The sequence below is a fragment of the Balaenoptera ricei genome, chromosome 14, assembly GCF_028023285.1.
Source record: "Balaenoptera ricei isolate mBalRic1 chromosome 14, mBalRic1.hap2, whole genome shotgun sequence".
NCBI lineage: Eukaryota > Metazoa > Chordata > Mammalia > Artiodactyla > Balaenopteridae > Balaenoptera > Balaenoptera ricei.
Window position 1 is genome coordinate 69,707,449 of NC_082652.1, and position 27,406 is coordinate 69,734,854.

The 27,406-nt window shown below is 48.2% G+C and overlaps 1 protein-coding gene across 3 annotated transcripts; it reads left to right on the forward strand.

Annotated features, from left to right (window-relative positions):
- The first annotated feature begins 1,145 nt into the window (after window positions 1–1,145).
- On the forward strand, window positions 1,146–26,714 carry LIPG (lipase G, endothelial type). Of its 3 annotated transcripts, XM_059894509.1 has the most exons (11): window positions 1,146–1,347; window positions 2,392–2,657; window positions 5,593–5,774; window positions 7,437–7,616; window positions 8,952–9,063; window positions 14,966–15,187; window positions 17,269–17,511; window positions 18,188–18,308; window positions 19,243–19,461; window positions 22,151–22,255; window positions 24,641–26,714. In XM_059894509.1, the coding sequence occupies exons 1-11, from the start codon at window positions 1,310–1,312 to the stop codon at window positions 24,660–24,662; spliced, it is 1,710 nt and encodes a 569-aa protein (XP_059750492.1). In that variant the 5' UTR covers window positions 1,146–1,309; the 3' UTR covers window positions 24,663–26,714. The 3 variants fall into 3 exon arrangements, with proteins under 3 accessions (XP_059750492.1, XP_059750494.1, XP_059750493.1); XM_059894511.1 differs by lacking the exon at window positions 2,392–2,657 and having other exon boundaries at window positions 1,147–1,347; XM_059894510.1 differs by lacking the exon at window positions 1,146–1,347 and having other exon boundaries at window positions 2,245–2,657.
- The last annotated feature ends 692 nt before the right edge of the window (window positions 26,715–27,406 follow it).

Here is a 27,406-nt window from a genome sequence, read left to right on the forward strand (position 1 = left end):
ACTTTGTAGGAGTACCTAAGCTCTCCTAGGGGATCTCACTTGTGACAGAGGTCCCCAAGACACACCCTCCACACTGTCCAGTTAAGGTTCTAGGGACTGTGATTTGAGTAACTCAGAACAGAGAGGGTTTTTTTTTTTTTTTTTTTTTGGTTGCATTGGGTCTTCATTGCTGCGCACCGGCTTTCTGCAGGGAGCAGGGACTACTCTTCCTTGAGGTGTGCGGGCTTCTCATTGTGGTGGCTTCTCTTGTTGTGCAGCATGGGCTCTAGGCCCGCGGGCTCAGTATTTGTGGCTTGCAGGTTCTAGAGCGCAGGCTCAATAGCTGTAGCACGCAGGGCTTAGTTGCTCCGGGGCACTGTGGGATCTTCCGGGACTGGGCTCCAACCCGTGGCCGCTGCATTGGCAGGCGGATTCTTAACCACTATGCTACCAGGGAAGTCCCCAGATAAGGGGATTTTTGACTCACAGGTTACCTACTGACTGGACCACTGAAGAGATGGAGACATGGCTCCCAAAGGCTCATATTTAGAGGTCAACTGGCTAAATCAAACTGAGAGCAGAAGAGAGAGATCTGGTTGTCAGACTTGCTTCAGACCGGCAGCCTGTTCCCGAGACTCAGTTTTCCCATCTGTAAAATGGAGACGATACCTGACTTATGTCTGTATAGTTTGCCAGTGAAGAAGTAGAGTGGTAAGAGGAGGGAAAAAACATATCTGGGGGTGCCATTTACCATCCCATAAAATACATGGAGTTTTACACTGAAAAAATAAAGCCGGCCTGCCTCTTGTTAATGAATTATAACACACAGGAGGGACAAAGCGTGCTTTGCTGGCAGCTGGAGTAACAAACGTAACGAGGATAGGTTGGAACAGGACCTGCTCCTCCAGACTGGTTTCCCCACACAGATCTTCCAGGAGGGGCCCCCGACACCAGGGAGGAAGGGGAGCGGGGCTGCTCGGGCAGTTTTCCTCCCCAGGCAGGAGCGGGACCGGTTCTGGCGACGGCGGGGTTACTCGCAGTCAAAGGTGTAATCTGGGAGAGCCAGTTCTGGCTGGAAGGAGGCGGGATGGCGGTGCTCGGCCCCGCCGCGGCGTTTTTTATCTCTCCCGCCTCCTCGGCGTTCCCGAGGGCTGTTGAGGCGCAGCCGCTCCCTAGCTGTCCCGGCCGCAGCCGGCCTAGAGCCCCGGGCTCCCCGCCAAGGTCGACGCGCTCGCCGCCCTCGGTCCCGGGGTCCCCCCGGCGGAGATGGAGCCGGCACCCGTGGGAGGAGCAGGGACACGCGCAATAAAGGGAAGGAGAGGAGAGCAAAATGAGGAGGGAGAGGAAGAAGCTGCCTAATTCCCCTCAGTAAGTAGTTGCGCGCGTCAGCCGACTCTTGGCGCTGGTTATGCGCCCGAGATCCCCAAGCGTGGCTCACTGTTTCCTTTGGGGAGTGTCGCCTGGCATCCCTCTAGTCCTCCACCCGCAGGTGTGAGAGCGCCTACCACGTGGCCTACTGTACTATAGTAGGTTTTTAAATTTCCCCAACATCCCTAAGCGACAGGAACTGTTACCACCCGCGTACTGGGGACGAAGGAAAGGCCTTGGAGAAGCTGGGTGGCTTGCCGCGAGTTTTGCAGCTAGTGGCTGAGCGAGGACTCCGAGAGGGGTCTGAGCGATCCTGACGCCCAGGCCACAGCCCGCAGCCCCTCCGCTCTGCCGGGTTATTGTCTGATCACGCCGTCTGCACCTGTCGCGGGCCTCGCTAGGCAGGAGCGCAGGAGGAAAGGGAGAAAAGAAGGATCACAGGGTGACCAGGTGGCTTTCCTCCATCCGTACCCTTGGCCCGGGGCGAGGAGAGATCATTTCGGGCGCGGGGATGGCTTTGCGCCTTGGAGAGGACAACCTTCCTTCTCCAGCGATCGCAAGCGCGGCGGGAACAGGGCTTTGGGGCAATGACCCTCCTGGGGCTGAAGGGGCGAGCGGAGAACCTAGGGTCCGGGAGTGGACACTAGGAAAAAGTGGGGCGGCGAGAGCGCGGCTGCCCGCGAAGCTGACTGGGGAGGAGACAAGGCGGCGCGTGCGGAGTGTCCACGCGGTGGGTGTGCGGCGCTTTCATTCATACTTTGGGGAGTCTTTGGTTCGGGCGTCAGCGAAGGTGTGACCAATCAGAGTCCGGGGACGGGAATAAATTATGCAAATCACCATCTGGCGATGGGTCAGATGACTCCAATACTTTAAAAAACTACCTCGCCCGGGAGCTCGCGGTGTGACAGTGGCGAGCCCTGGCTTCCCGGGCGAGCGGCACGGGTGAGGGCAGATCTGGCTCTGGTTGGAGCATCTTCGCACTCCCCTCACCACCCCGTGGCTCAATTTAGCCAAGTTTTCATTTTCCACCTTCTCCACCTGCAGCTGTCTAAGGCCACCACTCTCTCTGGTCGAGAGAAGCCTTCCCACTTCGAGTCTTACGGGCTCGGACTGCTGGAAACATCGTTCGAGAGACGGCTTTTTTTTTTTTTTTTTTTTTTCCTGTGGTCTTTCTAAAAGTCCCGTTTGGGGGAAGGGGATGTGGCCGGGAAGGATCAGAAACTCCGGTCTTCTGCTCTGCCTCTGGAGCGCTTACTGTTGCTTTGCCGCGGGAGGTCCCGCAACCCTTGGTCCAGAGGGTCGGCTGCAAGGTAACGTGTCCTTGTTTTTATTAACACCCCACAACTTCTTTTCTGTGCCAGTTCCCCTCTGTCTTGCCCACCCTTCTTCCTCGATCCTGCGACATTCTCCTTCCTTACCCCCTGCGCTGTCCATTTACTCCTCCTAATCAGCCTTGGAGATCACTTGTTCCTCGGCGCTTCTGACGAGGACATCCCCAGCCAGGCATCCAAGAGGCCGCAGGCTGCCGGTGCGCTCGCCCGCGCTCGCTCTCGCCCCACCCCCCTGTCGCTATACGGTTCTCCTCTCGGTGCTGTCCAGTCAGCAGAGTTGGCTGCCAGCAGCTATTTAACCTTGCCCTCCTCTTTGAACCTGGGGTTTTCGAGGCAAGAAGGTTGTTAGAGCTCTATCACCTGGTGCCCTTCCTTTTAATCTCGGCGTAGGTGTCTTGAAAGTTAAGGTATCAGGGTAGCTGGCTCTGGTTTGAGTAGTGCTTGCCAGGAGTACTAGGTGAGTCATTTGTGCAGAGAAGCTGCTGGGCTTATTCCCCAGGTTGCCGGCCTCCTCTTCCCCAAGTCTTTACAGCCCTCGCTCTGCCTCTTGCTACCTCTCCTCCTCCTCCTCCTCCTCCTCCTCGCAGCTGCCAGCTTTGCTTCTGAGTTCTGCGTGGCAGTCTTTTCTACTGGAGGAACTTGCCCTGGAGGGGCGAGGGTAGGGTCACCCAGCGGGAGTACCAAGTCAATTAGCTAAGCAGAGGAGAGCGGGGAACCTCTGAACCACACACTATTATTTCATCTTCTACTATTCTGCTGAGGTTGGGTCCAATGATGTTGGTCCATGTGGCTTATGTGCATGCAGGAGGTTAATTGGAATGAATGGAAAAAACTTGTTTTATTTAACATGTTCCCAACTCTAGTGCAGTTGAACCAGGGTAGGTTGCATCTCTAGCTCCTCTCCTGTAAAATGCTAACATTCCTTCCAAAGTCTATGTTCTGTGATTCTGAGTATTTGGGGACCATTTCATTCATTCAAAAGAGTATTTATTTGCCAGGCATGCTTCTCGGAGTGAGGGATAGAGCAGTGAACAAAATGGGTGTAAACCCCTACCCCCATGGATCTTACATTTCAGTGGTGGGAAAACAGCTAGTCAACTAATTAAAATATATAAATAGTGCTCAGTGTTATGGAAAAAAATAAAGCAGAGGAGGAAAGTACAGAGGGCTGGTGGGAGAAGGTGGTGCAGTGTTAGTCTGTGACCAGGCTTCCATCTCTGAGGGGCTGACCCCTGAGCAAGGAACTGAAGGAGGTAAGAGAATGAGCCTGAGGACATCCAGATGAAGGACGATCATGAAGTCCCAGAGGCTGAAGTGACTCAGGCTGGAAGTAGTAGAAATGAGCTAGAGAACTGTGGTGTCAGAGAGAGCCAGCTGCTAAGGTGAACCTTTTATGTCAGTTTGTGAGTTTATCCACAAGTCGGTGCCAGGAAGCCAGCAGACTCCCTTTCCTTTTTTCCTGGACTTGCCACCTGGTCTCTGTGAGTGGCTATCTGGGTGGAAATTGGGAGATATTGAATGAGTTATGTCCGTGGTTCAAATTTCTGTCAGTTGAGGCTTTTGTTCATGACTTTAATGACAAAGTTCTGCTCATGCATATTTAGTGGCATTTTCTGGAACCTTATCCTTTTTACATCTGGTGCATTGCTGTCCTCCCCCTTGTCCGCTTCACCAAACCTGTCCACCACTCTGGTCTCTCTTTCCATGACTCCATTTGTTTTTTAACTCTGGGATAAATGAAGCTCCTGGGATGGTCATTTGGTACCTTTTCACTTGATTTCTGGGTGACCGGACAGTTTGATTTTCTAATTTCCTAGCCTGTTATCAAGGGATGGTATCCTGGATGGTTGGAAGAATGCTAGATGAGGCTCATTTATGACCTTCTGAAATAGTGTGGTGATGACAGTACCTAGTGTTAAAAGGCCATAGGGACCATCAGTGACATGGGCTGTGTTTTGTAGTAGGGCCATCTCCTAGACGGCACTGTGTGTGTGCAGTGGAGCTGAAAAGAGAGGTTTTGCTGCTCTTATGAGCTTCTCCATGGCTTCAATAACTTATTTAATTTATTCAACAAACTAGAAGAATGTCTGGCACATGTCTGGTACTGCAAGGAGCACTGAGGATGCATGAGGTCTTTGGAGCAAGTGTTGAAATCGAGATGAGAGCATTAGGGAAGCCCATTGCATAAGAGGTCAACAGCTCCTTACCTCCAATTCCAAAATCCAAAATCTTTGAAAATTGAAAAATTTGTTTGGCGACTTGTTTGGCAGCAAGAACTGGCCTTACCTGACCTGAACTCTTACTCATTTGGCAGCAAAAACTGACCTGAACCGACAAGAGGGTATTTAGAATCTTTTTTTTTTTTTTCCCCTCGAGTGTGAGTAGTTATGTATTTCCCTGCAGAAATATTATTGGTGTGTTTGATGAATGGGAATGCCCCAGACCCTGCTGAGGGTGTTATATAATAATATATTTTATATATATATTTATATATATATATATATATATGCCATAATACCTTTCTAAAATCTGAGAATTTCTGAATTCTGAAACTCAACTGGTCCCAAGCATTTCAGGAAAAGAATTAAGGACCCATACTGTGAAACCAGTAACTTGAGGGAAGGAAAGAGAACTCGTTTGGATGGGGAAGAAGAAAGAAAAGCAAGAGAGACTTATTTCAGATTCACAGTAATTGATCCTAGTGACTAATTAATACTCTTAAATATTGGTGAGATGTCCCTTTTATAACATCTTCGCAACTCTTCTGGGAGGTGAGGAGGAAACATTCAGCAGATGTAGAAACTGAAACCCAGTGGGGTTAAGTAATTTGCTCAAGAGTGAATTAGAACTAGACCCTAGATCTCTCACCACCCAGGCCTGCTAGTTATACCCTTGCTCTGTTATTTCTCCCCAGATGGGCTCAACAAATCCAGGGTTGTACCAGCTGCTGCCAAACCCCCTGTGAGATTTAACCTCCGCACCTCTGAGGACCCAGAGCATGAAGGTTGCTACCTCTCCTTTGGCCACAACCAGCCCTTAGAAGACTGTGGCTTCAACATGACAGCCAAAACCTTTTTCATCATTCATGGATGGACGGTGAGCCTCTGGGGGAGGGAGCTCTACAGCTTTCCGGGAGATTTGGTTTCCTTTGTTTTGGTCAATTAGAAAGAATACTGGTGCTTCCAGATTCCACTCTCTCTCCCCCTCTTTTCTTGTGGGCTGCTTGTATTTCAGACAGCTGTGAAGAATGTAATGGGCACTTTGCTAAGGGGGCAATCTGGACTCCAGCAGGGTGGTATTTAACACTGGCACACAGCGGGCTTTCAGAAAGTGGCTCTCCTGAGGGCAGCAGCCCAGCTCCACTGGCTCTTAAGGGGCCCTCTAATTACGCTTAATTACATTGGTCAACCACTGCGTCGCGGGGGCCATCCCTCCGTAAGAGTTGAGCTGAACTGAAGCAACTTGACTGACTCAGAGAGTCTGTGAGGAGGCAGCTGGCCTGGCTGGCTGGCCCTGGTTGGCATGGTGCCCTCCTGTTTGCATAGAGATGGCTCTGCTTAAAGGCACTGGAGTCTTTATATGACCTAGCTGAGCAATTCACATTGAAAAGCCCATGACGAACTTCAACAAAAAAGGGCTTTAACACTCAGCCTCAGAAGCTTTTGACCAGCGAGGGATTTATTCATTCATCTAATGGCAGTCTGTAGGAAAATGGCACTATTAAGTGAGCAGGTTTCTGCCTGGGCTAATTGGGAGGGGGCATTCCTCCTCTTAATGATGGGAAATTCATATCCGTTACATGCTTTCTGGGTCTTTAGGTCTATCACCAACTGTTGGGGTCAGGCCTGGTGGGGGTGGGTGGTATGTAGGCACCTACCTACCTAATGTAATTGAAGGGATGATTAAGGGCCTGCCATCCATCCTCACCCCACAGCCTATGATTAGAATCATGCACTTGAACCTTTATAAGGGCCCCTGTCAAAATGCAAATACAAACTGCCTGCAACTTACAAATGGGTTGCATTCCAGAAAGTTCTTTTATAATCTGTTTGGAACTTGGAACAGCAGTTTCCCATAGAAGCAAGATTGTAAATGGCGTTAGGGTTCCCAGGCCAGGCACAGAAAATCTGTTTATCTAATAATGTACTTGTGGATGGGTTTACAACTGGACCTAGTCACCATTTATACTTTGTTTCTGTGGGAAAGTGTGTTCTGAGTTCTAATTTGGGATTCCAGGGACAGATCTTCCCTACCCTGGGGTCAAGAGGGTTGGCAGAGATGGCTTGTGGGAAGGGGTCACTTGTTAACTCTGCATTTGCCTAAGAGACAGAATCTCCCTGCATCTCTGAGAAAGAAACTAATTCTCCAGGGCAACCCTTCTCAGCTGCCTTTGAATGATGGACCAGGCCACTTACTTGCCTGATTGTGACAGGGACTTGGGCTAACCTCAGGCCAGCATCGCCACCAACTTATATCTCATAGGGGGCCTATCGGTCAGTGGGGCAGCAGCAGAGGACACCAGCTCTGACATCTTTGATGGGAAAAACTGGAGATGTCAAGCACAATGGAAGACAATCACCCATGTAGCAATCCTGCCTGTGGCCGGCCCGGCTCATGTGCAAGTGTTTGGTGCCTGGGTAGCCAATGTGAAGGTTCCGGAAGTGGCTGGGGAGAAGGTCATGGAACTGAATTCCATATCCATTAGGATTTCTGAAACGCAGAAGAAGAATTTTTTAAAAAGTCCTGTTTTCTCTGCAGATGAGCGGCATGTTTGAAAGCTGGCTGTACAAACTCGTGTCAGCCCTGCAGACAAGAGAGAAAGGAGCCAACGTCGTGGTGGTGGACTGGCTCCCGCTGGCTCACCAGCTTTACACAGACGCGGTCAATAATACAAGGGAGGTGGGACACAGCGTTGCCAGGATGCTCAACTGGCTGCAGGTAACGGGACCAAAGGGAGTCATCTCCTTTTACGAGCAGGACCTTGAACCGGAACCCTTTTAAGAAACATAGGTCAGGGGCTTCCCTGGTGGCACAGTGGTTAAGAATCTGCCTGCCAATTCAGGGGACACAGGTTTGAGCCCTGGTCTGGGAAGATCCCACATGCCATGGAGCAATTAAGCCCGTGGGCCACAACTACTGAGCCTGCACTCTAGAGCCCGTGAGACACAACTACTGAAGCCCATGCACCTAGAGCCTGTGCTCCGCAACAAGAGAAGCCACCGCAATGAGAAGCCCGCGCACTGCAACGAAGAGTAGCCCCCTCTCACTGCAACTAGAGAAAGCCCGCACACAAAGACCCAACAAAGCCAGAAATAAATAAAAATAAAATAATTAAATTTATTAAAAAAATCTTAGACTGTAAAAAAAAAAAAAAAGAAATACAGGTCAGACAGGTCAGTTACAGTGAACTTCAGGAGTCTGAGAGTATCTTTGAGATTCCAATTTTTACGGAATTAAGTATTGCTTGAAATATTTGGAAGCTGGGACTTTTAGAAAGCTTTCTGATTATTGACACATTTCTGGATTTTTCCTTTTACCTTACTTGCGGGAAGAAAATCTGCCTTTCGGTTCATTAATTGCTGATGCCCTCAGAAGCCAGGACCAGCTTGTAATCTTAAATACCTACTGAAGTCTGCTCTGGCTTCTGAAGGGTGGCTGGGCTGAGGGTACGGAGGGTTGGTTCAAACCAATGTAGCTTAGTGCCTTGCGTCAACTGTGGAAAACAGATCTTGAGGTCTTAAATTTACTTTTTATAGGTTCATGATTTACCTGAGATCAGTGGACGTAATGGGAGGCAGGGGTACACTGGCTAAGTGACCCTATTATCTGGGCAATTCCAGCCTGAGCTTCCTTTTAGAAGCCCATGGAATCTGAATCATTTTGGCAGAATTCTGGTCGGGATTCTTGAACAGTCCTCAGTCCTCTACCTGGGTTGTTTTGTCGAGCTTGATTCCTGAGCCATGGGGTCAAATTGCCACCTCCTCATCCCCCCTGCTGAGTGCCCTGTCAGGGTCTGAAGCTTCAACTCTGGGGTCCCAGGCAGGTTTGGGATGAGGAGGTTGGCAGCTCGTGGGCCTAAGAGGGTGGGCAGGGAGTACCCTGCTGCAGGCTGTGGCTGGCACTTAATCTCCGGTGAGCCCGGTGGCTTTGAGCTCCACACTGCCACCCTCCCCCCTCCCGCGTCTCCCCAACGTGATTGACTTGTTGAATTGTTGGTGGCCTGGGGGCTCAGGACCCCACTCTTCACTCACACGCCTCTGTGACTTCCTGCAGGGGAAGGAGGATTTTTCTCTCGGGGATGTTCACTTGATTGGCTACAGCCTTGGAGCTCACGTGGCCGGGTACGCTGGCAACTTCGTGAAAGGCACGGTGGGCAGAATCACGGGTAAGTGCTGCTCCCTTCTCTCACGGCTGATCCTGGGGCTCCCTCAGCTGCTCTGCCCACCAGGCTTTCCTGAACCAGAGTGCTCCTTAAGAGGCAGCAGGAGTGAGCCGTAGAGGTTAGCCTTGGAAGAAACCTGGAGAACATCTAATCCAGGGCTTTTCAAATGTCCAAAAAGTCTCAGAGCCCTTTTTCAAATTGAACTTATGCAGGTCCCCAATGTATGAAACAGATAGAAGGTGTGTTCTGGTCAAAGCTGTGTATTTGCCAGTAGTGTTAACCTTGTTATTTGAGCCTCCCCCTTCTCTGGAGGAATTTCCGGGTCCCAGAGCACCAGGGAGCACAGTTTGAAAACCAGGTCTAATGCAACAGGTGAGGAAACACCCAGGGGCAAAGAGCTAAGACCCAAGGGCAGAACTGGGGTGGAGCCCAGGCCTGCAAGCTTCTGATACTCACTTCTAGTCTCTGCCCATGATAATGCCAGGACCTCAGGGAAAGGAATGAGAGATGGGTTGTGGTTTGAATTCTGCCTCTGGTTTCTATTTCATCCACTAACAGCCTCTTTCCCATGTTTAGTTGGCATATTTATCAGTGATAATTACCTGTTTAGAATGAGTGGTTAAATGTTGTCATTAAAGAGACCTTTCTGTCTGATATTGGTACCCAGGTAGTCGATAGAAATTTGAATTTTCCATCTTAGTGAGCTTTTTTTTTTTTAAGTGAAAGCGAGTTTATTTGGAGAGATACACGTTCCATAGGCAGAATTGGTGACCTTTTTTTAAAAAATTTTATTGAAGTGCAGTTGATTTATAATGTTTTGTTAATTTCTGCTATACAGCAAAGTGATTCAGTTATACATATATATATTCTTTTCATATTCTTTTCCATTGTGGTTTATCATGGGATATTGAATAGAGTTCACTGTGCTATACAGTAGGACCTTGTTGTTTATCCATCCTATATATAATAGTTTTCAATTGCTAATCCCAAATTCCCAGTCCTTCCCTCCCCCCCTTCCCCTTGGCAAATAATTGGTGACCTTTTGATATGAGAGTTTGATTTAAATCATTGAATGATAGTGAAAAGTGGAAAGGATTCTCTTCTCCATTTGGGGGCCCTCTCAAAAAACATACTCTCCTCTAGGAGAAAATTAATGGAAAATTTTTTTTTTAAGATTATATATATATTTTTTAATTAATTAATTAATTAATTTTTGTCCGCCTTGGGTCTTCGTTGCTGCACGTGGGCTTTCTCTAGTTGTGGTGAGCAGGGGCTACTCTTCATTGTGGTGCACGGGCTTCTCATTGCGGTGGCTTCTCTTGTTGCGGAGCACGGGCTCTAGGTGCGCGGGCTTCAGTAGTTGCAGCATGCGGGCTCAGTAGTTGTGGCTCATGGGCTCTAGAATGCAGGCCCCGTAGTTGTGGTGCACGGGCTTGGTTGCTCTGCGGCACATGGAATCTTCCCAGACCAGGGATCAGACCTGTGTCCCCTGCATTGACAGGCGGATTCTCAACCACTGTGCCACCAGGGAAGTCCCTAATGGCAAATTTGTTGCCCTGAATTTTTATCCTCCTGCTAGCATTCTTTTGTTTTCCCTCCCAGCTTCTCCCTCACCTCCAACATACTAAGGGCCTAACTGGCCACCCAGAAGGAAAGAGTTAATCATTTCCTTCCTGGCAATGTTTTCGTTTGAAAACAGGGTTCAGGTAGAAGGGAGTCCTTAGCTAGAGAATGATTTAGTAAAGATAGAGTTTCTGGTTTCAGCAACAAGCCAGTGGGGCAGATTTAAAAATATATACATTTGTGAGGTTTAGTAGCCCTCCTTAAATCATTGTCACTGGGCTTAAGTCTAATGAGCACACACACACACACTCCTTTAGATGCAACTGTTTGATTCAGCATAGCTTGAGAGCTTTACTTTTGGTTATCAAGATGCGGGGCCTGAACTGTCTAACGGGCAATGTGGCCACACATGACTGCTCATTAACCCATTGCTGGAGCAAAGCCGTTGGGCCTCAAGCCCCTCAGGGTTCTATTGGCTGAGCACCTCCTCCTAGCCCCCAACAAGAGGCAAGATGTTACAGAGCTGGGCCAGCTGTGCTCAAATTGCAGCACACACAAGGCCCCTGCCAGAGCACCAGGGCCAGTGTCCTTGGCAACAAAGACAAGCTGCAGATCCTCCCTCTCCCTCTTTCTAAATCTGAAATGAGATGGGGCTAGTAGGAGAGTTCCAGTTCTTTCCCCCTGCCCGTCTGGGTGGGAGCTGCTGAGATGTGGGCTTCGCCGGCAGAATGCTAATCAGTGCTCTTGCTGTCTGCGTAGAGCATTGGGGCCGGCATGTCCTGAGCACAGCCCCTTCTCTGCGGCCTCTCTCTGTGGAGCAGGGGACCGGGGTGAACATACAGGAAGGAGTGGCCTCTGTCCAGTTGCCAGGCAGCACCTCAGAGGGTATCTGGCTGACCTGACGCACGCTGCTGTGCATGTCTGATGGGAGAGCCCTGTGCTCTCTCCTCTCCCCTCAGACTTCCCATGGGTCTGGGAACCAGGTGGTCCTGACTGGTAAGAGGACCAGAGACTGCAGCTTGTGTGGGGCAGAGGCCAGTGATGCCGCTGTACAGAGGCCAGCAGGGGTCCTTAGCCTGGACCTGCAGGAGGTGCCTGAACCCGCAGGAGGTGCCTGAACCCCAGTCTTGCTTGGACCAGAGAGCTGTGGACTGAGGTTTGCTAAAGTTTTATCCTCTTAGGCTTCTGAGGGAATTCCGTGACATACTAGGGAAGAGGTCATATATTTCTAATTGAACTTGTGTCTTGTTAGTTATAAATAAATAAGCAAGCAGATCTGTTCATTCATTCAAGAAATATGAACGAAGTGTCCACCCTGCAGGCTGTGGGCTAGATGCTACCTAATGTCAAGTAGTCAGTGTGTGACAGGTATTTTATGCCATAGGTAAGCCACATAGCATCCAGGCAAAAGGGTCCTTGGGCTTCATTTTACAGATGGGGAAAATAGGACTCAGTATGTACTTTAATGATATCTCACACTCTGAGCGGCAGAGCTGGGATTCAAACCCAGGCCATCAGATTCCAGAGCCTGCACCTCACCACGGCGCAATGCTGCCGCTCTCCCGCTGGAAGAGATGCACTGGCTGTTACAGCGCAGCAGCCTCTGCCCTGCCAGGCCAGAAGGTGGAGGTTTCCCTGTGTGTATGCGTGTGCACAAGAGTGTGTGTGTGCGTGTGCATGCACGTGTATATTCCATTTGCTGGACAGAACACTTTGGGGGGACTCTGACTGAATGGAAGAAGAGGTGGTTCTCCATCATCTCTTTTTTTGGAGGGGATGCGGTCACCCTCCCATTCCCAGTTAAAAAGTAAATTGTGAAACTTTTCCCCAGAGTCGGTGGGCCCTAGCTATGTGTCAGGCGGGGTCAGTCTGGGGAGGTGAAGCCTCAGCCTGCCTGCCAGCCGGCCTTTCCAGAAGCCCCGTCAGCCGCTTGCATTCTTCCAGCCCAGCTTGGTTTCCATGGCACTGACTGTCTGGTGGAGACTTTTGTTCACCGATACAAGAGCCCCTCTCTTATTGGCTGCAAAGCAGAATGTTCCTCTTCTTTCTTTCTTTTTTTTTTCTCCAGGAGACATGGTGAGAGGCAGGGAGAGGCCACCTGTGTCAGTACTGCGTCCGTTCAGTCCCTAAAAAGAGTCATTGAGGGCTATTCCGGGAAGCCACTGTTTTTGTGCCATCTTTCTTTGTTTGGGGTCCTGGGCTAGAGATGAGCCCCCAGGCAACCTGGGCTCCCTTTCTGCCTCTGTCATTCATACATTTTTCTCAACTTCAGAGTTTTAATCATTACCAGTTCTCATGAGTAGTGAGTTCCACAAGTTTACTGTCCACTCTGGACAACAGTTCTACCTTTTGTTTATCCTAAAATGACCCCCCTCAAGCCTCACGATGTGCTCCCTTGTTCCACTGCGCTGGGGCCTGGGAAACACTGTTCTATTACTCATCTCCTGCTTTCACAGCTCTGTTCCTGGTCACACCTCCTCCCTACCTTGGTGTTTCTAGGTCCAGGTTTCTCAACCTCAGCAACTATTCATATCTGGGGCCAGATGAGGCTTGTGTGGGAGCTGACCTGTGCACTGCAGGATGTTTATCAGCATCCCTGGCCTCTACTCCCTAGATGCTAGCAGCTTCTTTTCTCCCTCTTCCCCAATTGTGACAACCAAAAATGCCTCCAGACGTTGCCAAGTGTCCCCTTGGGAGCAAAGTCCCTCCTAGTTGAGAAACACTGTTCTAGACTAAACAAACCCCCTTCCTCTGCTGCACATAATCTTTTCTTAACTTTCTCCAGGTCCTCTCTCTGTGTCTGTAGGGCTCTAGATTGGGATGAATCCGGCTCCCATAATTACTTAAGCTTGGTGATAGTAGCTAGTATTACCTTGACAAGCCCTTACTCCTTAATATCGCACAAGAACTGTATGAATCAAGACATTCAGATTTCATGTTCGAAATGCTACCGAAGCATGGAGAAGTTTTTCCAAAATCTGGTCCACAGACCACTTATTTTTAGGATCAGCTGGGGAATAAACCTCTATTTCTGGGCTCTACACCAGACCTACCAATCAGAATCTCTTGGGGGTCAGGGAATCTGCATTTTATGCTTTGCAAATTCTATTTTGAATGGTTTTACACTCATGTGGTTCCCAAACAATTATACAAGATGGTGAAAGTGTCTCTGTTGCTGCCACTATCTTTGCAGTTGCCTTCCCTGCCTTCTCCCCCGACACACATACACACAGGTGACCTGGGACTTGTGCGTCCTCCCAGAGTTTTTCATAGCTACACGGTGGAATCCAAAGTTGTAAGAAGCTCCCCAGAGACATTTGCGCTGTTTCAAATGTGAGAACCAGTGCTCTCTGCAGTGCTGTTTGTTTGTTTGATACAGAAAGTTTGCAGACAAAAGGTTTTCTCCTTGTGGCTGCAAAAGAGAGGAATTCTGGAGGCCTGAGATACGGCTGCTCAGTGTGGCTGGTGTACCCGCCTCTTGCCATTCCACTCCTGGGCCTGATTCATAACTAAAGGAAGGGGAAGTGTAAGTCCAAATACAAATAGCTCAGTTTGGGGAGACTGAGTCTTCCCTCTTGAAGATGTAGGTAGCTTAGTTATTCCGTCAAAATTCTGCTAAAATTAAGATTGTGGAAGGCTCCCAATGGCAGAATAAATGGAATGAATGGCTTAGTTTCGGCCAGCCCAAGTTCTTTCTAGAACTGCTTCAGTTCTTTTTTTTTTTTTTTTAATTTATTTAATTTATTTATTTTTGGCTGCATTGGGTCTTCGTTGCTGCATGCGGGCTTTCTCTAGTTTTGCGAGCGGGGGCTGCTCTTCGTTGCGGTGCGCAGGCTTCTCATTGCGGTGGCTTCTCTTGTTTCAGAGCACAGGCTCTAGGCGCGTGGGCTTCAGTAGTTGCGGTGCACAGGCTCGGTAGTTGTGGAACATGGGCTCTAGAGCGCAGGCTCAGTAGTTGTGGCGCACGGGCTTAGTTGCTCTGTGGCACGTGGAATCTTCTCAGCCCAGGGGTCGAACTCGTGTTCCTTGCACTCGCAGGCGGATTCTTAACCACTGCGCCACCAGGGAAGCCTCTAGAACTGCTTCAGTTCTGACAGTGCGCGGTTCCTCAGATCCACGTGTCAGTTGAACCTCGTGGCCAGTTTACTGAGTCAGCTGAGTTGTCAGGACAGGTGAAGGCGTCAGGAGAAAGCATACGTTCCTCTGCAGCAGGCACCATACCCTTTAGGATTCCCAGCGTGGGGATGTCTTCATTTTACACTCGCCGACTTAGCTATCCATCAGGACTCGCTGCCTTAGCGCACCTGACACAGCTGGTCTTGGCTCCCCCCTTCTGCTGTAGGTTTGGATCCTGCTGGGCCCATGTTTGAAGGGGTTGACATCCACAAGAGGCTGTCCCCTGACGATGCAGACTTCGTGGATGTCCTGCACACCTACACGCGCTCCTTTGGCTTGAGCATCGGGATTCAGATGCCCGTGGGTCACATTGACATCTACCCCAACGGAGGTGACTTCCAGCCGGGCTGTGGACTCAACGATGTCTTGGGGTCAATTGCATATGGAAGTGAGTTCCTTATTTTTTGTTTTGACTCGGTTATAGCGTCTCCTCCTAAATCAGCCAGAGCTGTTAGTGCTCCTGACAGCACCCGTTTCATTATTCCCACTACCCCCCCAGTGGCCCTTCAACACTGTTTATTCCACAGTTCATCATCCTGCAAGCCTGTTAACAGCCTTCTTGTGGTCTCCGCTCTGCTTTCTTGTGCTTTGAGGTCACAGTTATTATTGATTAATTTCTTTTTACAACAAAAGGAATACATATTTGTTGGAAAAATAATCAAGCATTATAAAATTGCCTAAAGCAAGAAGTAAAAGTACCCCCTCACCTCCCACACCTACTCCTACTTTCACTCTCCAGATGTACCCAATATGAACATGTTGTGTGTATCCTTCCACTCTTACTGCTTTGCAAATTTATTTGTGTGTGTGTGTGTGTGTGTGTGTGTGATATTTTTCAAAATCACATTGTTCTTCAACTTTGCTTTTTCAGTCCTAATATATATTATGGGCATTCTTAGACATCAGAGTACACGTATCTACTTACCTTATTCTTGTAAAAGGCTGTATAATATTCTTTAGCATGGATGTACTATAATTTAATTTTTTGTAACATTTTAAAGAAGTAAAATCAAGATTCTTCCTCCATTCACTTATAATCTGTCTTCCTGAATGCCTAAGCCTATTCCCAGCTTAGGTCTTGGTCTGAAGTGAGTTTGCTGCTGAAACTGTTGTGCTTGGTTTCCCGTTTGCTCACCGCCTTGCATCCTGGCAGCATTTCTAAGTCTTGGCCCCAGTTGGCTCTCTCCACTGTGATGCTCTGCTCTTGGGATGTCCACTCTGTCACTCAGTCGTAAGTTGCCCTCTCCCAAGGTGATAACATGCAAGGAGCCCCTGTGGGGCTTGGGGGTTCATGCAAGGGGAGTTCAGCCCTGCCTCAGGGGGATCAGATGATGCCATTTCTTAAGGCTGGTGATGTTAATGCGGAAGGGGAAGGGGAGCTTTGCCAAATTTTTCTTAAGGTCCAAGGATTTACTGGAACTATTGGCTTTAGCCTCTGGTTACAAGAAATAATGATTACTACGGGTCACAAAAATCCAAATTATACTCCTAACTTTGCAACCAACTGACTCTGTGACCCTGAGCAAATGACTTCACCTCTAAGGGCATTTGGGTCTATAATCTACAACTGAAAGTATTGGACTAGAATGAGGTTGGCAAACATTTTCTTTCCTTTTTCTTTTTAAGGTTTTTTTAAAAAATAGATTTATTTATTTTGTTTATTTATTTTTGGCTGTTTTGGGTCTTCGTTGCTGCTCTTGTGAGCTTTCTCTAGTTGCAGCACACAGGCTCGGTAGTTGTGGCGCGCTGGCTCTAGAGCACAGGCTCAGTAGTTGTGGCGCATGGGCTCTGTTGCTCCGTGGCATGTGGGATCTTCCTGGACCAGGGCTCGAACCCATGTCCCCTGCATTTGCAGGCGGATTCTCAACCACTGCGCCACCAGGGAAGCCTGGCAAACATTTTCTTAAAGAGTCAGCTAGTAAATATTTCCGGCTTTGCAAGCCATACAGTCTCTGTTTCAACAACTCCACTCTGCTACTGTAGCGTGGAGGCAGCCAGAGACAACAGGTAAATGAATGAGTGTGGCTATGTTCCAATAAAACTTTACTAAAATGGGGCCAGCCTGCCAGGTGCAGTTTGCTGAGCCCCGGACTAGATGATGTTTAGCATCTGATCCATTTCCAGCATTTTGTGACCGCATGACTCTGTCGGGACTTAGTGACTTTTACTGCACAACTGGTCTCCATCACCCTGTTTAGTGCCTGTCCGATGCACTCTCTTGCTCTTTATCGCTTCATGTGTATCAGTGCTGTCTTCCCACCCGGAGGGCGAGCAGTTCGGTGGCAGGACTGGCTTTCAGTTCTAAACACAGCATATCACTGGGCATGCATTAAGGATGACACAAACAAGCTTACTAACAGCGACATGAAAAGCAGTTATTTCTGATGAAGTGTACAGTACTTACTGATGGAGTGGGCGGATCACCGAGAAGCAGCTCACCCTGATGGTCTCTGTCTCTCTCTCCCCCAGCAATTGCAGAGGTGGTGAGATGCGAGCACGAGCGGGCAGTACACCTCTTTGTCGACTCCCTGGTGAATCAGGACAAGCCGAGCTTCGCATTCCAGTGCACGGACTCCAACCGCTTCAAAAAGGGGATCTGCCTCAGTTGCCGGAAGAACCGTTGTAATAGCATTGGCTACAATGCCAAGAAAATGAGGAACAAGAGGAACAGCAAAATGTACCTAAAAACCCGGGCAGGCATGCCTTTCAGAGGTAACCTTCATCCAAACCTGCACTGCCCTGGGGAAGGACATTTTTCCTCCTTCTAAATACCACATTGTAGACGGGCACATTCCTGCAGTTAAATCAAATAACTGCACAACACATTAAACTGTGTATGCCCTAGGAAAGTAAATCTTTAAAAATAAATGATGGGGACTCCTTTTGTGATGTGAATCATCAGTCTATGATCACAATATCGCTATCTTAAATATCTATCTTGCATTTAGCTTTTCAAAGCTGTTTCATATTTATTTTCTCTTTTGATCATCAAAATAATCTGTGATAGGACTAACAGGGGATCAAAATGATATCTCGCATTTTCATAGCATGTTATAAAACTGTAAGGTTTTGTGGGTATTGTGGGTGGAAGTTGAGGCTCAAGAAGTTAATACCTTGGTCCTTAATTCAAGGTCACACAGCTAGAAAGTGTCTAGGTCAACATCCCCCAAAGGTCCCCCAACCCCCAAGTTCAGGGCTCCTTCTTCTATACTGCAGTGACCTCTTAGGCCATTGGACAGAATGAGATCAAAGGGAGTTTAGAGGCTGGGCTGGACCAAAAAGATGAGAGTCCCTAAAAACTCACTGTGCTGGGTGACTCAGTTTGGGTCAGGGTGCCCTAAGATGACAAGCAAGGCTCACAAATGTCTTTGTTCTGCTGTCTCTGCAGTTTACCATTATCAGATGAAAATCCATGTCTTCAGCTACAAGAACATGGGAGAAATCGAGCCCACCTTTTATGTCACCCTTTATGGCACCAATGCAGACTCCCAGATTCTGCCTTTGGAAATGTAAGTCATGGGTTTCCTTTGCTGAGTTCAGGACAGAGAACGAGTTGGTTTGAGAAGGAGAGAGAGCGCAGGAGCTCTCTGTGTGCCAGGTGAACAAGTGCAGGGGAGCTAGTCTGCGTGCCAGGGAGGAGCTGGGTGGTTCCTCTCCTGCTTCACTCTCTCCACCTAGCCCTTGACTCAGAACGTTTCTGGGAGGGCAGCTCCTGGGATGAATCAGCAGCGTGAGAATCTGCTGGATCAGCTGGGCAGAAACTACTGTTTCATTTCAGAGAACGCCTGATTCCTGAGGCTTTAGGATCATCCCTGGCATGTTTCTAATTATCTGTGGGAGGGGCACACAGTGATCTGTATACATTGAGCATTTGTAAGGTGCAAAGCACCACGCTGAGTAATGCTGGGCTTGCAAAGTAAAGTAACAGAGTAAAGTAACGTCATCAGAATACTCGCTCTCAGGGCTGGGGGTCTAGCGGGAGGAACAGGCTTGTACGCACACACTCATGCACACAGATGTGGTGAGACAGGCTCTCCCAAGTGCCACGTGAGAGGGACAGGCAGGAGGGGCTGGGAGTTCCGAGGGAGACGGATGCCTGTGGGCTGAGAGGAAGAGGCACTGTTGAGTGGGGATGTGACTTTGCGCTTTCTCATTTCTGTTCTTTCCTGGTCTTGTCCCCCCACCCCCAGGAAGTAGCATAAATGGGGAGATGCTCAGGAATGGTTTGGGGTGCCGTGGGCAACATTATCTCTCTGCCCGTGTGGAGCACAGCTGAGTTTTCATCCCGGCCCTGCTGGTGGGACGTGGAGGACGTAGGGGGGACCTCTTGTGCATTTCTCTCCAATCCGAGTGGGGCAGGTGCTGCCACTGCGTCTACCTCCACGGTGCTGCAGTTTTCCAGGTGGTGGGGGGACTGAGACCAGCTTCCCTCTCCCCTTGCAGAGTGGAGCAGATCGGGCTGAATGCCACCAACACCTTCCTGGTCTACACCGAAGAGGACTTGGGAGACCTCCTGAAGATCAAACTCACCTGGGAGAGGACTTCTCAGTCCTGGTACAACCTGTGGAAAGAGCTTCGCAGCTACCTGTCTCAGCCTCGCAGGTCCGAGCAAGAGCTGAATATCAGACGCATTCGGGTCAAGTCCGGGGAAACCCAGAGGAAGTAAGTGCCTCATGACCCTTTCTGTGTTCTGTGTCCATGGTCAGCAGAAGGCGTGTGTCTCTGCAGTGTCCTTTCCTTTGCTAAGCGTACACCTTCCATCTTTCCATATCCAGAGTACATGGGCAAAACCGCAAACCCTTTGAGAGGAAAACTGAATTCCAGATCAAGGCCTCTGTCAACTGTTGTGCAGCTTGTGCCCTGATCACAGGCCCTGGGCTGAGAGGGGTGGGCAAGCGGGGGCTGGAATCCAGCCCTTGTTGCATTTGCCAAGCCCTGTGCTGGCCCAGAGGAAGGGGGCTTCTCCTGGACAGGGCTCTTTAGGAGTGCTGCCTTGTTAATTTGTTTGCTCTGGGGTCCATGCAACCGAAAGCCTTTGCTTGCTCCTGTCCAGAGCAAACCGGACTATCCAGTTTAGGGAGCCTGCATGGATGAGGTCTGTGGGAGTCCTGGCTTCCCTTGCATCCAATTTTCAGAGCATTATACCTCTCCTTGGGAGGCTCTGACTCAAGGACATGGGTGGGGCGCTAACGTCAAGTAACAGAGATTCCTCTGTGCCATGCCAGCTGGCAGTTTCCCCACGTCTGTTAACCAAGCCCAACACGAAAAATCCACCCCTAAATCAGCCACTGACACGCGCCTTGACTCTTGGAGCAGCTTCTAAGTGGGAGCCAGGAAGCCCAGAAGACCTTTGTCAAGAGAGGAAGGTTTCCTTGGCCAAATCTTTCAGCAGACCTCCGGGAGGTCACTGCCAGCCTTGGAATGGTGGGAAGAAGCCTCCACCCTCTTTCTGTCTCTTCTGGCATTTTCTCCATTACAGTCCTTCATGCATCCCGTTTCCATCCACCACCTAGGGTGCAGCTTGGCCATGCAGGGGGTGGAGGCTTAGGTTGCTTGTCTGAGTGATTCTGGTCTAAAGACCTGTGCACTGGTGTGTATGTGGCAGGGGTGGGTGCCAGCTGAGGGGAGCTGTTAGTATGAAGGCTGTGGTCTAGATAATTGCGTGTCTTTTTTGTTCTCTCGGTGCTTATAAGTGCAGCCTGTACCAGAAAGATGTGTGGTAGCAGAAAGATGATCATTTTTATAAAATATTTCAAATTTAATAAACCACTGAGACTTAATAAATGTAAACCATTTTCATATTGGTTTCAGATATAAGATTTTAAACAGTAAAACATTACAGATAAAGCTGAAACCCCCTTGTGCCCCTCCCCTGTCTGACTCCTCCCCTTTCAAACCAAATGTACTGATCTTCCAACATTAACTAATGTTAGTGTGTTTTCCTCTTCATGATTTTTATACTTTCACTACTTCTGTTTGTATCCATAAACAACCTATAGAATTGTTTTGGTTGCTTCTGAAGTTTACATGAGTGGACATATTCCTTTAAAAGTTGTTTTTCTCAATTCAACATAGTTTATGAGATTTATCCAATGCATACAGATCTGGTCTATTCACATTCAACTCCTGTATGTAAACTGCCATTGCGCAAACAGTAGTTTCACCATTGTTCTGCTGAATATTTAAGTTGTTGCTACTTTTTTGCAGTTACAAATAGTGCCGAGATGAACATCCTGGGACATTTTCCTTGTGTACGTGTGTGAGGGCTTCTTTGGGACATGTTGAATCACTGGGTTATAGTATATGTATTCTCCACCTGGACTGGATATTATTAAATCCCTCTCCAAAGTGGTTGGACCAATTTTTAATCTTATCCACACAGTAAGAGCTTCCTATTCCCCTCCTCCTCACCTACCTTTGGTGGACATTCTTGCTATTCCGTTGAGTGTGAATTGGTCCCCGACTGTTGTTTTCATTTGTATTTCCTGATTGTGAGTGTTGCGGGTGTTTATGGGCTGTTTGGGCTTCCTGGCGAAGGCTCTGAAAGCTGTTCGGAATGTGGCTTTTGTCCTGCTGGTAAACGTCACGGTCAGGTGTCCCACATGTCTATTGGTCATGAGGTCATGCTGTCCACACACCACTGAGGCTGGGGCAGCCCACATGGTTGGGCTGTAAGTTACAGTTGAAACGGTTATTAGACCACTGATTCTTCCTGTGATCTTGGTTGTCTACTTCTTGAATCTTTGATGTTAACTCACAGCCGAGTTCCAGTTACGCTTGTCAATGGGTATTTCTGGACACCATGCTGGAGGGACCTGGAGTTCCTCCGTTCAAGGAGTTTATAGTGCACCATGGATGCAAGAATCCACAAGCTATTCAAGGCAGGATATAATGCGTCAAAATTAGCTAAAGCTTTCATTATTAACTCCATGTCATAAGAAGTAATGACAATAACAAAAGCAACATTTATATAAGGATGTGCCTATTTATTAAATTGGAAGGTCAATGGAGGGTTAGATTAATAAGGTCTCGGGCAATCAGGGAGGCTTCAGAGAGGATATGCCTTGGTAGGCAGGCAGGCTTTTGGATAGACAGAAGGAAGAAGGTGGAAGGGGTGTGATTAAAGTCTGCATGAGCTGAATCATGGGAGACATCAAAGTGAGACACTTAGTGTGCTTGTAGCAGCAGTGGGGAGTTCTGAAGGGTCTTGAGTCAGGGGTCACATGATAAAAACTTCTCTTTTCTCCTTATTCCATCTGCCTCAGGTCCAGAAAGCACCATATGGCTGATGCACAGCCGTGTACCTACCCCTAGAGTTTTGGCTACATCGATGGTTTCTTTTTCCTCCTAGATTGACTTTTTGTGCAGAAGATCTTGAGAACACCCGCATATCCCCTGGCCAAGAGCTCTGGTTTCACAAGTGTCGGGATGGCTGGAGAATGAAAACTGAAACCAGGTAAGCAGGACATTCTCAGAGGTTCATGCAATGCATGTTGATGGGTCCCCTAGTGTAGGCTGGACATGCGTCTGGCACTTAGGGCATAGAAGTCAACAAAAACAGATAAAAGTCCCTTCCTTTATGAAGATGACCTTCTGCTGGAAGGAGATAGACAAATCAGTGTGATAGGATGTTGGATGGTGTGAATGTCCCTTTGCCTCTTGCTCTGCTTCATCCTGTAGGTGTCACAGCCGTGGTCCTGCTGGAATGAGGTCTTTCAGTGACTAAGTCCCCAAGCTTGGTACCCATGTCCTCATCTTAGATGGAACTTCTCTGTAGTGACTGGGGCCGTGGGAAGTTCCAGGGCTCCCAGCTTCCTTCTGGGCACCAGGTTGGAGTGGGGAGTTGGGTGGGAGGTAAGGGAGAAGCACAAGGCATAGCCCCCCTTTAAGGTTTTTTGGAACCCAGGTTGGTGTGAGTGGATATTAGTGGGCGACTCTCCCCCTTTTTGAGAAGCAGGATTGCTCATGTGCTCTTGCTTCAGTGTCCTCCTTGCCCCGTGCAAGTCTCATTATCTCAGAATTGAGGAAGGATGATCTCGTGGTATGAGGCAGTGGGTGCATCCAAAAGGGGACTCCGTCACACACCCTCTGAGTCTAAATGCCTGCTGAGGAGGAGGGAGATGGCCCCCACCAGCCCCTACCCCTGGTTCCACCAGAGGTACTAGATGATAATGCTGCTGCCTTACACCAAGCACGGAGTGTGCACCCACCCTGTGTTAGTGCCTTCCATACATCAGCTCATTTACTTTGATCATCAAGCTCATGGTGCTGGTGTCGTAACCCTGTGAACAGTTGGGGAACCTGAGACTCAGGGAGGTTTGGTCACTCTCTCCAGGTCCCCCACTTGGTGATGGCAGAGTAAGGATTTGAAGCAGGTTGGTTTACTTTAAAGCCTGTGCTCTTTCTCACGCATGGAGGTTCCACTTGCGCAGATAAGTCACCTCTCCTCAATCTGGGTATCAATTATCAAGCAGCCTTGCCCATGCTGGGATCCCCTGTGATTAACTGTCTGCCAACCCGGAGGGCCGGACTACTCTGTCTCCTGTTCAGGAGCATCAACGTGACCACAAGCTCGGTGATCACGGGACTTGTGGGATTCTGAAAACTGCCCGTCTAATTAAGTGACTCAGTCTAGTCTGGATATGATTTTCTGCTATAGTAATAATTTTAATTCTCTTTTTTTAAAAAATTTTTTTAAGTACATTTTTTTTTCTTAATTAATTAATTAATTTATTTATTTTTGGCTGTGTTGGGTCTTCGCTTCTGTGCGAGGGCTTTCTCTAGTTGTGGCAAGTGGGGGCCACTCTTCATCGCGGTGCGCGGGCCTCTCACTATCGCGGCCTCTCTTGTTGCGGAGCACAGGCTCCAGACGCGCAGGCTCAGTAGTTGTGGCACACGGGCCCAGTCGCTCCGCGGCATGTGGGATCTTCCCAGACCAGGGCTCGAACCCGTGTCCCCTGCATTGGCAGGCGGATTCTCAACCACTGCGCCACCAGGGAAGCCCCTAATTTTAATTCTTTATGTTTGTATTCAAATTTATACCTTTCCAAGTGCTTCCACATGTATTAACTTCATTGTTCCTCAGAACAGCCATGTAAATTGGACACACCCAGGAAGGATTGCTATTCTAATTGTTATTCTTATATACTTCTTTTCTGCTCCAGAACTTTGTAACAGTTGAGAACATTATACTTCGCCTCAGAATACCTCTTTGAGAAAACAACTTCTTTCCTTTGCCCTCAAAGGAACAGAAAACAATAGGAGCCCGAGTAATAAATTAACACCAAGAAGTGGTGAATCCCTGGACATATATTACACCTTCAGTACTCTCTCTCCTGCCATGGAGACCGTTCACCTGTTCACAGAGAAGGAGACTGAGGTTCCAAGAGGCTCAATAGTGCGTTAGTGTAGCTGAGACTAGGATCAAGATGTCCTGACTTTGCCTTGCCCCCTTCCTGCCATACTGCAGGCTCTCTTGTGTTTCTAGATCAAAGCAAAGGAGCACTTTATAGTTCTTCCCGAAGTTGTGTTTGTGTGTGTGTGTGCTTGTGTGCACATGTGCGTGCTGTGGGTGAGTATTCTGCTAAATATGCAGATGTCAACACTACAGTGTATGGAACTGGGAACCCAGAGCAGGCTCCGGTGTGGTGTTTCTCAAAGTGAATCTGTGGCTTGTTGGGGGAGGGGGAGGAAGGAGCATTCAGGACTTTCTCCATTTGTTCTGAAGGGAAGCAAATAAAAGAGGCTGATAGGTAGGGAAGAAAGCTTGGTCTTGTGGTAAACAGAGTTGCATGTTTGCAAAGCCAGCTAATGAACACCACTCCCACGTGGTTCCTTTCAGTCCAACCCTGGAGCATCCTTGAAGGTGCCCGCAAGGCCCCCCACTCCCTGATTTCCAAGCACATGGAGGAACGTTACTGCTGAGGAGACCCACCTGATGGAAAGACCCTTCTTGGCCTTGACCCTGGAGCAATGGGAGGAGCCCGCTTGCTGGGCCCAGCACCGTGCCTCCTGTGATGGCTGGGACTTTTCTCCAGAGGAGACCACATACTGCTGTTCCCACTGCTGTTCTAGGATAGCTCTAACTCCAGATCTGTGTGCAAACAGCCGATGCCCTGGCCTCTATGCACACCGGGCTGGTTTCTCAGTGACTGGATGAGCTTGTGCTTCACCCAACAAGGAACACAGGCTCTGAGTGACTCTGCGTGGAAGGCTGTCAGCTGCCTGACCTGACTTGAGTCATAGTGAGGGGTCTTGCTGCTGGGAGCTGACTCGTGTCAGGATGGCAGACCTGGGACCTTGTTCACCGGGGGAGGGAGAGTAGATCTGGGGAGGTGTGGAGAACCCTCGCTCTTGGGGTTCGATGGGTAACTGGTAATGTGGATTGGTTACATTTTATTTGGTCCTGCTCCCCAACTCCTTCTCTAAAGCACACATCATTGGCTTTCTTATTTTTCCATTGTTCATTTTTTGATCGGACAAATGTTTATTAAGCACTGAAACTTAATTAGCACGTGGCAGTAGACACCTTAGTAAATCTTTGCAGACCATCTTCTCATTTGAAACCTAATGGCGTTGGGATGTCTAGGCTCCCTTAGATGATCCATGAATATGCACGTGATATGAAAGGCATGAGAGGCACTGGGAGGGCTACAGGATGTAAGAGTTGGGGACCTGAGGCTTTAAGTGATTTCTACCTATTTCTTCTTAGTTAAAGTGCATTCCCCTTAAGAGTGACATCTTTGATCACCAGCAGAGTGGCAAGCGGAGTGTTATACGTGTTAGGGACAGAATGGTGCCAATTGCTGAATATGATTGGCAAAATCTCTTCTGTGTAGGAAGCTGGAAGCTATTACATATGTTACACATGTCTGTTCATACAGCAACCAGCACCTGTCACACACAGCTTGTGCCAAGATTGAATTAATGCCATGCTTTTTCCTTGAAATATCTTCCTCCAATACCAGTGCCCTTTCTGTGCCGAACTTCTTCAAAAAGCCCCTAATTCTAGATCTTGGTTTGAATTAATATACATGATATCTGAGGAACCCTTTTATAATTTTCAAAAGATTTGAACATGCATCACTTAATTAGAGACTCACAACAGGAGGTGAGCAGGGCAGTTACTATTATCTCTATTTTACAAAACCGAAGCTTAGTGAGGTTCAGCACGGGCCTAGAATTATATACCAAGTTGGTAGAGGAACCAGGTGAGGACCTAGACTTCCTGGAGGCAATGCCCATGGTATGCTCATCTCCGCAACTTCATCAGGACTCGTATAGCCACTTCCCACCAATATGCCCCAGATGTAACAAATAAGGAATTTTTTTCAGAGCCATCCATGAAACCCGAAACTCTTTTATTAATATATAACTGGGAGAACAACTGGGCCAGGGCTTGGGATTTTGATGGATGAGATTGATTTGGAAGGAGATGTGATGTCAAGTGGGAAAGGGGGAGAGCAATTTTCTCTGTACTTAGGTTTTTAAAGGACATTGTTTTCATCTCTATTGTGCCAAAGTTGTGTCATCGTTCGGTGCCAAACCTCTGAAGACATAACCGGTCAAATACATTAATTCAAGGTATTTTCTCAATCCAATTGTGTGCCTTTTCTGTTGCTTCTGTGATTGCATTCTAGCCAAAGTAGAGCTTGTATTATTGACTGTGCATCCTGGTTACTTCTGCTTTTGTAATGGAAGCCTTGGGAATCGAATCCTCAGTGGGTCCTGTATTTATACATTTGGCTTGAAGCCTTATTTGTATATAATGATGCTTTTTTAAATGCTTAGAATACTATTTATTTCTCAAGTGTATATAATGTATAAAAATAAATATATGGTTAGTTTTTACTTTATGATTAACCGATTTCAAGATTAAAAATTTTAATAGTAAAATAATAAAAATCTACAAAATTCTTCATGGTCTAGCAACTCAGTTCTTAAAATTTGAAAGAATTATGCCTGCCTAAGCCTAGGTTTTGACAAAAAGTTACTTTAATATAGGATATATTCTCTATTTGATACTAATTGTTGGTAAGAAGCACACAACAACTCCTTTCACTGAAGAACAAGAGGAGAAATTATTCGAATCGCAATAGAAAGTCCTGAAGGTGGATGTTTGGAGGGACTGGGGAGGAGGGCTAGGTATTGGGGAACGTTGGTGAAGATATAGGTTTGGTCCCATGGGATCTAGATAACAGTGACTTAAACCAGATAGAAGATGAATTCTCTATTGTGTTAAAGTCTCGACTGGTATTGAGGTTCTGTTCCATAAAGCCAGGCTCTTAGATTTTGCTCTGTCATTCATAAGATGTTCCCCTCACCCCCGCAGTCCAAAGTGTCCCCCATTAGGTCCCCTTCTAGCCCATGGGAGGGTGGAAAGGGGGGAAAATGTTCCCTTTTAAGAGCATCAATGAGGAGTTGCCCACATTCTATGGCCAGAAATCAGTCGGGTGATCACACCAGAAGCTGAAAAATACTGTCTTTCTTCAGGGTGCCCAGGGACCCAGCTGAAAATGCAATTAAATATTTATTTATTTATTTGGCTGTGTCGGGTCTTAGTTGCGGCACGCGGGCTTTTCCTTGTCGCGCCCGGGCTTCTCTCTAG

Bases quoted from the DNA above. Each gene is read 5' to 3' on its own strand.
- LIPG (XM_059894509.1), top strand. From the start codon at position 1,310: ATGAGGAGGGAGAGGAAGAAGCTGCCTAATTCCCCTCA. The intron at 1,348-2,391 runs GTAAGTAGTTGC...CTCCACCTGCAG, and splicing joins AAGCTGCCTAATTCCCCTCA to CTGTCTAAGGCCACCACTCT. The intron at 15,188-17,268 runs GTGAGTTCCTTA...TCTCTCCCCCAG, and splicing joins GGGGTCAATTGCATATGGAA to CAATTGCAGAGGTGGTGAGA.